Below are 13,742 nucleotides of genomic sequence, written 5' to 3' on the forward strand. Positions count from 1 at the left end.
CTCAGAAACAGAAGTCGACGTCTCTTCAGTTCGTCAGATTGAAAATGAAACCACGCGATTGTTCTCAGAACAACAATAATGAATCTGTCAGAGCACTAATTGAGTCATTGATTAACTGATAAATGTTAATCAGTGACTCACATGACAAACAAACAAGAACCAAACTGGGTCAAAGTGACAGAATTGTTAATAATATAATAATAATAAACCCATTTCTTCTTTTCCTTCTTCTTTCTTCTGCTTCCTCTTCTTCATTAACTCTTGTAACGTGACAGATTCTGTGTGTTGTTGTTTCACTTCCGTCCTGAGGCGTCCGTCGTCTCATAAAAATGCCACACAGGAAGTTGTTTGATGTTTCTGTTGCTAGGCGACGGGCGGCTGACTCATATATGTGTGTGTGTGTGTGTGTGTGTGTGTGTGTGTGTGTGTGTGTGTGTGTGTGTGTGTGTGTGTGTGTGTGTGTGTGTGTGTGTGTGTGTGTGTGTGTGTGTGCGGTCAGAGCCCAACAGCTTTGAGAAGAAGGCCGGCGTGCGCGTGGACGGCGTCCAGCTCGGTCGGGACTTCGCTCGTCTCAGAGAGATGATGTCACAGTCGCAGCTGTACCGCGGCGCCGGGCTGTTTGGACCGGACGTGGGACAACCCAGAGACCACCGCGTGGACATCCTGGAGGGGTGAGAGGACAGGGGGGGTCAGAGGGGCCGGGGTCAGAGGTCACACACACACTGAAACCTGTGGAGCTGCTTGGATCATAAGAGTCAAGTAGAAACTGAAGTAGAATCACTCAGTACGTTTACATGACACTTGAAAAAACCGAATTATTGCCTTAATCCGACTATAACTGGACAACTGAAGTGCATGTAAACACCTTAGTCCGACTTAAATCGGAGTTGAGAACTCCGATTAAGACACCCAGATAATGCGATTGGAATTCGGTTTTCTCCGTCATGTAAACACCTTAGTCGGAGTATAACTGGACAATGCATGTGCGCATGCTCCACAACAGTAGAGACAGCTTACAGACAGCTTACTTTGCGGGACTGAATCCCACAAAGTAAAGAAAAAAACCCAACATCAGCGCCGATTCAATGCATTTCACACAGCGCCACCAGCAAGAGTGTTTTATTTTTTTTTAAAAAGGAGAGAGAGAGAGAGAGAGAGAATCCAGTCGGGAACTGCAGTTGAGAATTTATTATTAAGCTTACTAAGTTGTTTATATTCAGTTATTAACCCGCTGAAACAACGGGTGACGCCGCATGAGGGGGCGGACCCCGTCAGTAATTCGGTTTTCTCAGTTGCATGTAAATTGAGACAAGGACAGAAGTCCGACTTGACGCCAAAATCGAATTTTGAGCATAGCTCGATTAAGCTCTGCATGTAAACGTACTGACTGAGACAAGTGACACATAACTTCATTAACTCCAAGTGTCCAACCTGAGAGAGAGGCACAGTAGAGACACAATAGAGACAGTTGAGACACAGTAGAGACTAGACTTGTAGTCAAGACTGCCTAATCCGAGACCAAGACACTACCAAGACCAAGACAAGACCAAGACTAGTTCAGCTCAAGACCAAGACCGAGACCGAGACAAAAAAAAACAACTAGTTTTGCTATTTTGCTTGAGTTGTAGATAGGGATGTCACGATTACCTGTTTTCTCAATTAATCGCGGTATTAAACGCCACAATTAATTAATCGTAGCGATTGCTAAATACCGTTACTCTCTAGAAAAGATTACGTCAGAACCGTATCGGCAGATGTGGCGCCAAAATAAAGGTAAATGCTCAGATACTGGTCCATTTAACTAACGTAACATTGAATTGGTAGGAATTTAAATGTTAGCGTGTCATTTGTATTAAAAAACAAAACAAAATAAAACAAAAAACGACTAAAATAAACGTAAACATTTGGTACAGATGACAATTAATGACCTGAATATTGCAAACATTTAATAATTGGCCATACATTAATAGATACTTGAAATATTGTGTGTAAACAATGAGTAATGTAATTACATTTTGACTATATTTGATTTTACACATTCATATTGTTGTGAAATTAATTAATGCAGAATAATCGTAATACCGTGATTATTTCTTTGACAATAATCGTACAAAGAAAATGTGTAATTGTGACATCCCTAGTTGTAGAACATGAGCACCATACTGGGTTCAGCTGCTAAGTGTATGAGATTGTATTATTTCAACTACAGGCACAACAATACAGAGACAGTGCATTACATGTCCTGTGTGTGAACTCACTATAAATGTTTTCATCAACTGGCTGAGATCAAATATGTTGCAATTGCATGACCAGTATTTCTACACTAATAGAGGATTGACTCTTGAGTGCTGTTAGGAACTGACATGACTATTCAATTAACTAGTCCCAAAGTCATCTAACAAAACAACAAGCCTCCAACACCACGCTGCACCTCAAACAAGGTCTAATAAATGGGAAATATGTTACTGATTTAAATTGTACTTACTTTGTAGATGACTAACTCATTCACTGCCAGAGGTTTTTTTCCCTCAGTGTACAGCCAGTGCCAGCACTTTTGAGGATTTCTGGGTCTCTGACTGTGCTTGGTTGGGGGGGGGGTTAGGCTGCTTGTTGAAGACAGCGGTGATACGTGTGAGTCTCCAAACCAGAAACGTTTGTAACAACACCATCTGCTCCCGGGCTGGAGAGGTTGGAGGGGTTTGTTGTGGTCACTGATGATCATGTGATGCGTGATCACATGGCGAGCACTAACGCATCTGTGTCACAAAATGCGTGTGATTGACCACTTGAAGTCGGCGTATAAATATTGATTTAAAAAAAAAAACAGCATGCCTGCCTGAATATTAAATCCCTTCGAGGCCGCTCCGCCAGTCCGAGACATTGCGAGACCGAGAGACCCGAGACCAAAGACTGTCGAGGCCGTGACAAGACCAAGACCACGAAAAAAGTGGTCTAGAGAGCTACAAGTCTAGTAGAGACACATTAGAGACAGTTGAGACACAGTAGAAACAGTAGAGACATAATGGAGACACAGTAGAGACACGTAGAGACACGTAGAGACACAAGACACGTAGTAGAAACACAGTAAAGATGTCAGTATGTATGTAAGTAGAGAACTTTCTGGTGGAGTCTTTCCATGTTTCTCCTTCTGTGACAGTAAAAAGGGAACATTTACATTTCTTCAGACAAGACGATTGTCTTATAAACTATTCATTTTTTTTTTAACAGAACGACTCCTATTATTTACACTGAGCACAAGTTATATTTGAATGATAGGCCTACCAAAACTTTATTATTGTGAATAATTCCTTAGTTTCAGGTGTCTACCTCATTTTATTTAAATGTAGCTAATGCCAGAGACAAATGAAGGAAAGAAAAACCTAAAAAACCTTTAAGTATTTATTTTGGTGTTGTTTAGGCCAGTGCCTTATCCTTATTTTACTCAGCTGTTTGCACTTTATGCTACAGTTAAAGCTGCATATTTCATTAAAAGTTTAATGAACTATCATCTTAATTGTCTTTATTTTTAGTTAGCATATACCTTAAACACTTCAAGCTGAAAGCTATGGTTATATGAGAGCAGATGCATGCTGGTGCGATAAACTGTATGTTTTACATTCAATTTACGTATGATCCGATTAGTCGACTAATCGAAAAAAATAGTCGGTGACTAGTCGACTATCAAAATAATCGTTTGTGGCAGCCCTAGTGTAAATAATAGTAAATTATTTGCATGAAAAATACGTCCCTGGTGTGAAAGGCCTTAAAACTGTGAAAAAAACACAAAAAAAACAAAAGTAAAACACTGATATTGCTTCAGATATTGTGCCCAAACTTTTGAATGATGACACTGATCTGAGCTGATCAATCCAACGCTGTAAAATCTCTTTCACTGCCGCAAAAACTGTTAAAGGAGAACAGTAAACAAAGGTTCTGTGTTATGATGCTGCAGCTCTGACCTCTGACCTGTGTTGCAGGCGAAGACTCTGGTCTGCGCCCCGATGGAGAACTGTTACAGCAACCTGCTGCAGGATGGAGGGAAGGGTCTCCTCAGCCTCATCCTGTCTCTCATCGGCCTCAACGTGAGTCCCTGTGTCCCCCCCCCCCCTCTCTGCCTCCACATTTCCTGTCTCTCTCAACTAGACTGTCAAATAAAAGCAAAAAAAAGCCCCAAAATACTTAAAAACCCCAACAACTACAATGAACAAAGTAAAACTAATTGAAACTAAAGTTCAGTCAGATCACATCAGCTTAGTTGTGGTCACAGCAGAGGTTGCGCTAGACTTTTTCGTCGCCGGTCATTTTGACTGACGGGGTCATAAAAATTCCGTCATAATCTATTTTTACCGGTCACTTTAATTTTTTTTTAATGATAATAATGCCATATTCAATAGCATTACATTTTAATTCATGTTTAATTCATATCAAGTCCAAACAAATTGAACAGAGTATGCTCCGGAGCAGAGTCTGCGTCAGAGCACATAACCAGGGGTCAGTCAGTGAATGCGGGGGTCACTTTCTGCCACTCAACATCTGAATACAACGTAAATACCTGATGATGACATCAGTTTTCTGTCAACAATCAACATGCTAACCCATGTGTTATACCAAAACATCCAAAGGAGCACGTTTTCACATAGGCACCGCATAGTGCACTGGCGTTAGCTCTCTCTCTCTCTCTCTCTCTCTCTCTCTCTCTGTGCCTCTCATCTCTCTTTTACGCACGCACGCAGCCATTGCGGCGAGTGTGTGAAGCGGTGATGTCCTGCCCCCACTGCTCTACCTGTACCGAGACACACCGCTGTGTAGCTACAGCTACGTAACTTAACAGCTGACTACTGTCGGTCCCTCGGACACTGCAGCTAAATCTCGCCCGTTAAATCATTATCAACCGTCATATTTGCACTGACACGACTCCCAGTCAACATTTAATCCACTTGAAGGAGTTTGAATCGTGCGAGGAAGCTTTCTGTCTTCTTCTCTGTTGTTAGTGTTTCTGTGTGGCCAGCTGTGAGGTTGTTTTTTTTTTAATCTAATTCTCACCGTAGTGACTTTGTGACATTGTATATGTTTTATATCGTTATTCACGCTCCATGTATTGATTATCCGCTGGCTTCATTGTAAACAAATGCACATGGCCAGACGCCATGGGTGTGAGTTGCAATCTGTCAAAATGACGGATGGCCTCAACATTTTTCCGTCACCGTTTTAAAAAAACGGTGAATGACGGAAAATATCCGGTTAACGCGACCCCTGGGTCACAGGTAGATAAGAGTGAATGGAACCTGATGAGGACTGATGGGGACATTATGGGATGGGTGCAACTAAAAGGGAGAAATCTAGAGCTGCAACAATTCCTCGATTAATCGAACAATAATCGATTCTTAAATTAATTGTCAACTATTTTGATAATCATATAATCAGTTTGAGTTAAAAAAAAAAAAAAGTCAAAATTCTCTGGTTTCAGCTTCTTAAATGTGAATATTTCTGGTTTATTTGTTCCTTTCTGACAATAAACTGAGTCTCTCTTTGGTTTCTGAACAAAACAAGACATTTGAGGATGTTTTTCAACATTTTTTAACATTTCATTGACCAAGCAACTTAATCAATTCATCGTTTATATATTCGACAGATTAATTGATAATGAAAATAATCGTTAGTTGCAGCTTTAGACAAATCCTACAAATGTGGAAGTTCATCTGACAGAGGCTTAAAACTTAAAACCTGAAATAAAAACTAAATAAAAACTGCTTCATCACTTGTTGAACTAAATAAAACTAAACTGAAATAAAAAAGCAAACTGAGACACTAAATGAAAATAAAAACTATTTTAATTTTAATTTTAAAACTATACTAACTGTGTGTGTGTGTGTGTGTGTGTGTTGCAGATGTGCACGTCGGTGGAGCAGCTGTGGGAGTTCCTGAAGGGGACGCTGCTGTGGGTGCAGCAGGCCGAGCTGTGTGCGGACCGTTGCCTGAGCGACGCGGTGGCGCAGTGTGTCGACCGGCTGAAGGAGAAGGAGCTGGTTACCGTGACGACGGAGGGCCCTCAAAGCCTGGAGGTCACCAAGCTCGGACGGGCCACGTACAAAGGTGACGGTGGTGATGTCACTGTGACATCACTGTAGCTTCTACTGACAGTTTAAAGGGATAGTTCAACATTTTGGCAAATTGGCCCATTGCCATAATCCCTATAGTCATAGCAGTAGGTTTGTTACCTTTAATTGTCGGTGCAAGCTGTTTTTAGAACGGCGGAGCAGAGCCATGAGCTGCTAAGAGCTACGCTATGGAGGCTCATGGGATTTCTTGGTTTCCCTCATCAAACTCATCAAATACAAAATACAACAACTCCACAACGCTCTGGTAGACAAGTTGTGACCTGCACATTCACCACACTATGAGATAATAACACAACGTTACCACACAGAGTTGTCTTAGAGGTAAATACAGAGACTGCTTGCTGAAAAACTGTCCCTGAAGGCAACGTGCATCAGTGGTTTTGCATGAATTTCCCTCTAAAACAACTCTGTGTGGTAACGTTGTGTTATTATCTCATAGCGTGGTGAATATGCAGCTCACAACTTGTCCACCGGAGAGTTGTGGAGTTGTTGGATTGTGTATTTGATGAGTTTGATGAGGGAAACCAAGAAATCCCATGAGCCTCCGTAGCGTAGCTCTGAGCAGCTCGCGGCTCTGCTCCGCCGTTCTAAAAATAGCTTGCACCGACAATTAAAGGTAACGGACCTACTGCTATGACTATCCTATCCCTTTAACATGTGAGGCGTTCAGGGAACCTCTGTAAAAATGAACCAACCGGCCGTCCTGTGTCCCTCAGGCTCGGTGGACTTGTCCTACAGCGACGTCCTCTACAGAGACCTGTCACGCGGCCTGGAGGCTCTGATGCTCAACAGCTACCTGCACCTGGTTTACCTGGTGACGCCCTACGACCTGGTGGCTCAGGTCAAACCGGATTGGATGGTTTACTTCAGACAGGTACAGGACTCTCTGCAGGACGCCATCTCTCTCTGTCTTTGTCATTTACAGTTTGAGTGAGGGGGTTACGGTTCAGAGTAGAGTGATGCCAGGAGATCAAACAGGCGATCTAGTATCATAATATGCAGGAGAAGAAAATAAATATATTAAAAGTATTAAACAAAGTCATTTCAAAAACATTGAAACAAAGAACGTAACTCCAGAGTCTTTACGTCTTTCTTGTTTTCAGATCTCCAGACTGATTGTGTTGATGTGTTGTGTGATTTCCTTTTCAAAGCGGCAAAAACATGAAGTTGGATTTAGTGAATTTATGGTTATGAATATGAGCTTATTCATAATCATTAAAGCAGAAGTCAGCGATCCGGTCATTTTGGCTAACTTCTTGTCAGCCGATGGAGTTAGCAGTCCCCGCCCTCGACATGGATCTATTGGTCCTCGTCCCTACGTCACCACATTCACGTGCATCCCTTGGCTGCACACACAGCCCTTCATGCCGTTCTCTCTCCTCATTGGATAAAGGTTGTAGGATACAAGGAAGTATACAAGAAGTTTTCTCCTCGGCTTACAGCAGAGCAGAGTGACTGACAGACCCGTGTTTCGGTCCAAACACTCTATGTAAGTGATTGCTGTCGGAAGATACAACTATTTAAGACTTATATTAACACAAATATATCGCTTACTTCTGCTTTAAGATAATTATATTAATAGTATATAACAGATTTCATACAATTATTGTAGCTCAAAGTGCTTCACAATAAAAGAAGGAACATTTTAAAACGAAACATGACAAGAAAAGAAAAGAGATAAAGCAACAATAAAAGAACACAAATATTATCTTGCCCTAACGTTAGTGCAGAGCATTAATGAAGGTTGCTGACCTGTCGTCTCAGACTCTCTAAGAGATATCGATGTAATTGGGACGATGGGACTGAAAAGAAACAGAACGATACATTTTATTATCCAGAACAAAGTTTCTATTGATGTGTTGACAGAGAAAAGTAAAAGTCTGCAGGTGAGGACGAAGCTGCTCTGGGGTCTGTTTACAGAAGGAGCAGAGGTCGCTGATGTCTGTTTGTTTAAAAACCTTTGCATGAAGACATTGGAGGGACAGATTAATCTCTGTATCTCTGTGTCTCTTTGTCTCTGTGTGACGCCGTGTCTCTGTCTCCAGTTCACTCTGCTGTCGGTGGCTGAACAGAAGATGTCTGCGGCCGTCGGCGTGGCTGAAAGCTTCGTGGCCAGGAAAGCTGCAGGACAGGCGGTGAAAAATGTGAGAGGACACAATGATGATGATGATGATGATGAGCTCTTTAACTTTAGGTTAAACATTTGGCGGGGGGGTTGAGGTCTCTGTGCCCATATAAGGATTTTTTAAAACCAAAAAAGTCAGTGTGTATGTGTCCTGTAAAATTAGTAGTCTAATTCTCCTCTTTATTTAGTCATACCCGTATTCGTTACAGTGGTAAAAGGTGTTTTAATAATTTACATCATTATTATAACAACATTATTCTTACGGCTTTTATTTTGATGTTAATCAGTTGTGGTGATTAACACCTTTATTCTGACAGGATTAATGCTAATTATTAATTTATCATCCAACAACTTGTCACTGTGTAGATATTTCTTACCAAGAACCAAATTTGATTTAGAGAGAAAATCCTAGCAACACATTTACTCTGACGTCCTCCATAGCTTTACCTCCAGCTACTAACAAACTGTCAACCAGGAAACTCAATAATGTGACTGTTTCCTCCTTTGGACGGTTGGTTTTCTCCTTTTATATGACGAACCAACTATTTAAATAGTTTAAATAACTGTTCAAACAAGGAAGAGCTTCCTGGACTCGTCTCTCAATTAGAGGAGAGAGATATAGGAGATGTAAAAACAGAGAGAAACTGTCTTTAAACCAACACTAGATAAGGTGCTGAAACAAAGTTAAACATTTCTTATTGTCAACATCGTCATATGATATTGTGTTGAGCCACAGTTAGATATTATCTCATCCCTCAAACAGCCGCTGGAAACAGAAACGTAGTTTGGACTCTGTTAATTTCTAATCCAGCTGCACGCGACCGGGAGAGATCAGGTTGTTTACGTCGCTACGCGCTGGTGCTCATGGGAAATGGAGTTTTCCTTCAGGCAAAACACGACCGCTTTGGTCCACAGGCACCGCCCAAACTCAACCAAAAATAAAAGTTCTTTAGTACTGCTTTAAATCAATAAAATGCCTTTATTTATCTGGCATCGTCACAATGACATTAAAAATAACTCATCAAGACTTCAACAGAGAGTCAACAAGGAAAAAGACTCCCTGCGTTAGAGTTATTTTTAATAATTGTGACGATGCCAGATAAATAAAGTTATTTTATTGATTTAAAGAGAAGAAAGTGCCTTGGAGTTTTTCTCTGTTTTCAACTAACAGATATCACTGTGACACTTTTTATGTAAATGAGGCAATATCTAATTAAATATGTGCTAATTTTCATACATTTCCAGAACAGAAATCTGAACAATGGATGAAACCACTTTCAAAATTCTTGTTTTATTTTGTTGACATATTAAGAGTCAGAAGTTTTTACAGAGGAGGATTTTGGATATCTCTTTTTATCACTCTGTAAATGTTGTATAAATGAGGCTGTGAATGATATATCAACCAACCCCTCTGTAAAAACCTTCAGAATATAGAAAGTGATCAAACTTTGGTCGTTTGGTGTTATTGTCAGTCGTGCTTTTATGATTTGTTGCTGATACAGAGAAAATGACAATTTTAGAGAACTTTACAATGACACCTGACAGGACATGAGTCAAGCGCTGGCCGACGCAACTTATTTGTGCCCAAAATGTTGACTTTTTTTAGTTACCACAACAGGATGTTCATGACAACACTGTGACTTCTCCACTGACTCCAGAGTCATGTGACTCCACCCACGGCTCATTCTAGGAGTTTTTATATTTAGATGGTGTAGTAGCCGTTTGTCAAAACAAATAAAAGTTTCAAATCAAACTTTAAATCATAAAAATCAAAGGGCCACTGCTGCACTATGGGTTGTAGGAAGAAAAACATAATGTCCAATCAAATGTCCAGTTTCAACAAAAAAAACCCTGTTTCATTTAACCAGAAAAGCAGCGAACAAAGAACAAAGAAAAATCCTGTGGTAAAAAGCCATTAGCCCACCCAGGTGCATGCTGGTCCCTTACCGTGAGCCTACGGTGTATATACGGTATATAATCTCAGGTGAATGAACCAAAACACAAATAACAGAAATCTAATTATAATGGGTAACACTTTACAATAAGGGCCCCTTAATTAACGTTCGTTAGTACAGATATATCAACAATCATTGATAATTGTTAAGAATTGATTAAACTGTAACAAATTTGATCTTTGAATATGTGGGTGAGGTTTTCATATAAGCCCTTTTGGGTTTCATACCTCCCTCCCCTTTGCACATCCCAGTCATGTTGATTGTTCATGTTGTTTTTTTATATGATATTGTTTGTGCTAAATAAATAAATAAACAATTATGTATTACTTAGGATTAGGAAACACATTAAATAATGTAGCCTGTTAGTAAGCTACTCAAAGTTAGTTTATAAATTATTAAGTAATAATAAAAGTTGAATAATGTAATTAGTTATCATTATGTATGCATTACTCAGCATTAATTAACACATTAGTTTATATATTAATGCTTAATAATGTACTAACTAATGTTAATTAATTAATTTATTCCATTGTTGTTCTTTTTAAAGGTTGCCTTGTACAAACTGGCAAAGGAACAATCGATGAAAACTAGCTTTTTAAGCTAATTTGAGTGCATTTACATATGTGTTTTTATACAATGTTTATTAATGTGCATTGTCCCTTTCAAATAAACTAAACTGAAATTAAGGGACCCTTATTGTAAAGTGTTACCTTATAATGAAATCAGATAAATTCATTCAGAATAATCAAAACTAAATACTCACTACATGAAATACTGAACTAAACAGCACTAAATACTAACTAAATAAATAAATAAACAGCTCTTGTGGCTCTTTTCATTCTGTTCCAGTTGTGTCCAGTTTTATTGGCTGGATTAGATGTGTTTGGTTGGTATTAACCCTCTCTCTCTGTGTCTCCGTGGCGATGGCGGCGGTCAGAGCGCGGACGCGGCGGTGGTGGGCAGGATGTACCTGGCTCTGGTCCTGTTCTCTCTGCTGAAGGAAACAGACCTGTGGTTGGTGTCGAGTCGCTTCCAGCTGAGCCGAGGCTTCGTCCAGACGCTGCTCAGCTCCTCCTCCGCATTCTGCTCCTGCGTGCTGCACTTCACCCAGGTAACAGGCCACGCCCCCTGCCACACAGACAGTAGGCCACGCCCACTCACAGACCGTAGGCCCCGCCCACTCCCACAGACAGGCCACGCCCCCTCACACACAGGCCACGCCGAAGGAAGGAAGGAAGGAAAGGAGAGAGAGGAGGGGGGAAGGAAGGCGGGACAGAAAGAAGGGAGAAGGGAGTAAAGGAGAGAGAGGGGGTGGGGAAGAGGGGAGGGGGTGAGGGAGGAAGGAAGGAAGGAAGGGAGGAAAGGAGAGAGGGGAAGGAGGGAGGAGGGATGGAGGGACAGAAGGAAGGGAGAGAGGAAGGGAGGAAAGGAGAGAGAGAAAGGGGAAGGAGGGATGGAGGGACAGAAGGAAGGGAGGAAAGGAGAGAGAGAGAGAGGAGGGAGAGAGGAAGGAAGGGAGGAGAGAGAGGGGAAGGAGGGACGGAGGAAGGATGAAGGGACCGAAGGAAGGGAGGAAAGGAGGGAGAGAGGAAGGAAGGGAAGGAGGGAGGAAGAAAGGAAGGAGATAGAGGGGGGGGAGGGAGGAAGGAAGGATGGAGGGACCGAAGGAAGGGAGGAAAGGAGAGAGGGAGAGAGGAAGGAAGGGAGGAAAGGAGAGAGAGAGGGGAAGGAGGGAGGGAGGAAGGAAGGATGGAGGGACGGAAGGAGGAAGGGAGGATGGAGGGAGGGAGGAAGGGAGAGGGGGGGTGGAGGGATAGAAGGAAGGGAGAGAGAGGAGGGAGGAAGGAAGAAGGGGTGGAGGGACAGAAGGAAGGGAGGAAAGGAGAGAGAGGGGGGAAGGAGGGAGGAAGAAAGGAAGGAGAGAGAGGGGAGGGAGGAAGGAAGGAAGGATGGAGGGACAGAAGGAAGGGAGGAAAGAGAGAGAGAGAGGGGAAGGAGGGAGGAAGGAAGGATGGAAGGACAGAAGGAAAGGAGAGAGAGAGGAGGGAGGAAAGGAGATAGAGAGGGGAAGGAAAGGAGGAAAGAAGGAACAGTACCGTTAACAAGAGGGGTGTGTGTGTGTGTGTGTGTGTGTGTGTGTGTGTGTGTGTGTGTGTGTGTGTGTGTGTGTGTGTGTGTGTGTGTGTGTGTGTGTGTGTGTAGGAGCTGGAGGAGCTGTGGCCGTTCCGAGCGCTGCTGACCGAGCTGACCCGCCGGCTGAGCTACTGTGTGAAGGCCGAGCTCGTCCCCCTGATGGAGGTCACCGGGGTCATGGAGGTCAGTGGCACACCCCGGGGTCAAAGGTCAAAGGTCACGGAGAGACACAGTTTTGGGTCCAGAAAGTGTTGGAGCAGAGAGAGAATCTACTAGTGATTGATAATCGATCGATTATTTGCAGCTCTTTTTACATCAGAGTGAATGAGAAACTAGAACAAACATTTCACTTTTATTTCTGACTCAATAATCGATCAATACTGATCAGTTTCAGCTCTGATTTGATGTTGATCAATCAGACATGAGAGCGATGGAAACAAACCTGGTTCTGATTAAACAGAAAAGTTTTACAATCAATGAATCTGATTGGAATTTGACAGATTAGATATTAGTTGTTCATCTGCAGCTGTTCCAATAATCAATCAGTTATATTTTTTTAACAAATAAGACAAAACTGGAATCTGTGAATTCTTCTCCAGTATTTTCTTTGATTTTTCTTGAACTGAAAGACGTTCTGAGACATCAATTGATCAATCAATCAATAACCAGTACTGTATTTGGATCTAGTGATTGCTAATCGATCGATCATTTGAAGTCATCTGCTGCTGCTCATTTTACATCAGAGTGAATGAGAAACTAAAACAAACATCTGACTCAATAAACAACAAATACTGATCAGTTTCAGCTCTGAGAGAGAGATGGAAACAAACCTGCTTCTAATTAAACAAAAAAAGTCTCATGATCAATGAATCTGATTGAAATCTGGCAGATTAGATATTAGTTGTTCATCTGCAGCTGTTCCAATAATCAATCAATCAATTTTATTTATTTATTTCTTAACAAATGAGACCAAACATCTTAAACTGGAATTTGTGAATTCCTCTCCAGTTTTTTAAAAAAAATTTTATTGAGCTGAAAGACGTTTGGAGACATCAATTAATCAATCAATCAATCAATAACCAATATTTTGATGATTTAATTGATTACCTGTGTTGCAGTGTCGGGCGAAGCAGCTGTACGACGCCGGCTACAAGACTCTGACTCACCTGGCCAACGCCGACCCGGCCCTCCTGTCCCGCTCCATAGAAAACCTCTACAGGAAACAGGCCAATCAGATCGTAGCGTCGGCGAAGGTGAGGCTCCTCCCCCTCCTCCTTCATCATCATCATCATGGCGGCGGCTGTGATGTCATTAAAGGATAATAAACGTTTTTTTTTACAATCTGGACCTTATTTCCAGCATAAAATCCGATCATTTCCTCCCCCAGATAACTTTGGTGTCATTACAAGT

General features: G+C 41.7%; 2 protein-coding genes across 2 annotated transcripts in view; one reads left to right on the forward strand and one right to left on the reverse strand.

Moving 5' to 3' along the window:
- The window catches only part of LOC311007956 (helicase POLQ-like), a 107,726-nt gene that overhangs the window by 14,240 nt on the left and 79,744 nt on the right, over nt 1–13,742 (reverse strand). The gene's annotated exons all lie outside the window — the stretch shown is intronic.
- LOC311007954 (helicase POLQ-like) lies at nt 513–13,686 on the forward strand. The gene is made up of 8 exons (XM_084001377.1): nt 513–671; nt 3,978–4,082; nt 5,889–6,093; nt 6,836–6,993; nt 8,165–8,263; nt 11,137–11,310; nt 12,402–12,515; nt 13,451–13,686. The coding sequence occupies exons 2-8, from the start codon at nt 4,002–4,004 to the stop codon at nt 13,652–13,654; spliced, it is 1,035 nt and encodes a 344-aa protein (XP_083857503.1). The 5' UTR covers nt 513–671; nt 3,978–4,001; the 3' UTR covers nt 13,655–13,686.

The sequence above is a fragment of the Trachurus trachurus genome (assembly GCF_905171665.1).
Source record: "Trachurus trachurus genome assembly, contig: scaffold_124_arrow_ctg1, whole genome shotgun sequence".
Classification (NCBI taxonomy): domain Eukaryota; kingdom Metazoa; phylum Chordata; class Actinopteri; order Carangiformes; family Carangidae; genus Trachurus; species Trachurus trachurus.

What these genes read in the sequence shown, in the direction of transcription:
- LOC311007954 (XM_084001377.1), top strand. Translation starts at nt 4,002, where the DNA reads ATGGAGAACTGTTACAGCAACCTGCTGCAGGATGGAGGGAAGGGTCTC. An exon ending in CGGACGGGCCACGTACAAAG is followed by an intron (nt 6,094 to 6,835) that starts GTGACGGTGGTG and finishes TGTGTCCCTCAG; the next exon opens with GCTCGGTGGACTTGTCCTAC. An exon ending in CAGGACAGGCGGTGAAAAAT is followed by an intron (nt 8,264 to 11,136) that starts GTGAGAGGACAC and finishes GGCGGCGGTCAG; the next exon opens with AGCGCGGACGCGGCGGTGGT.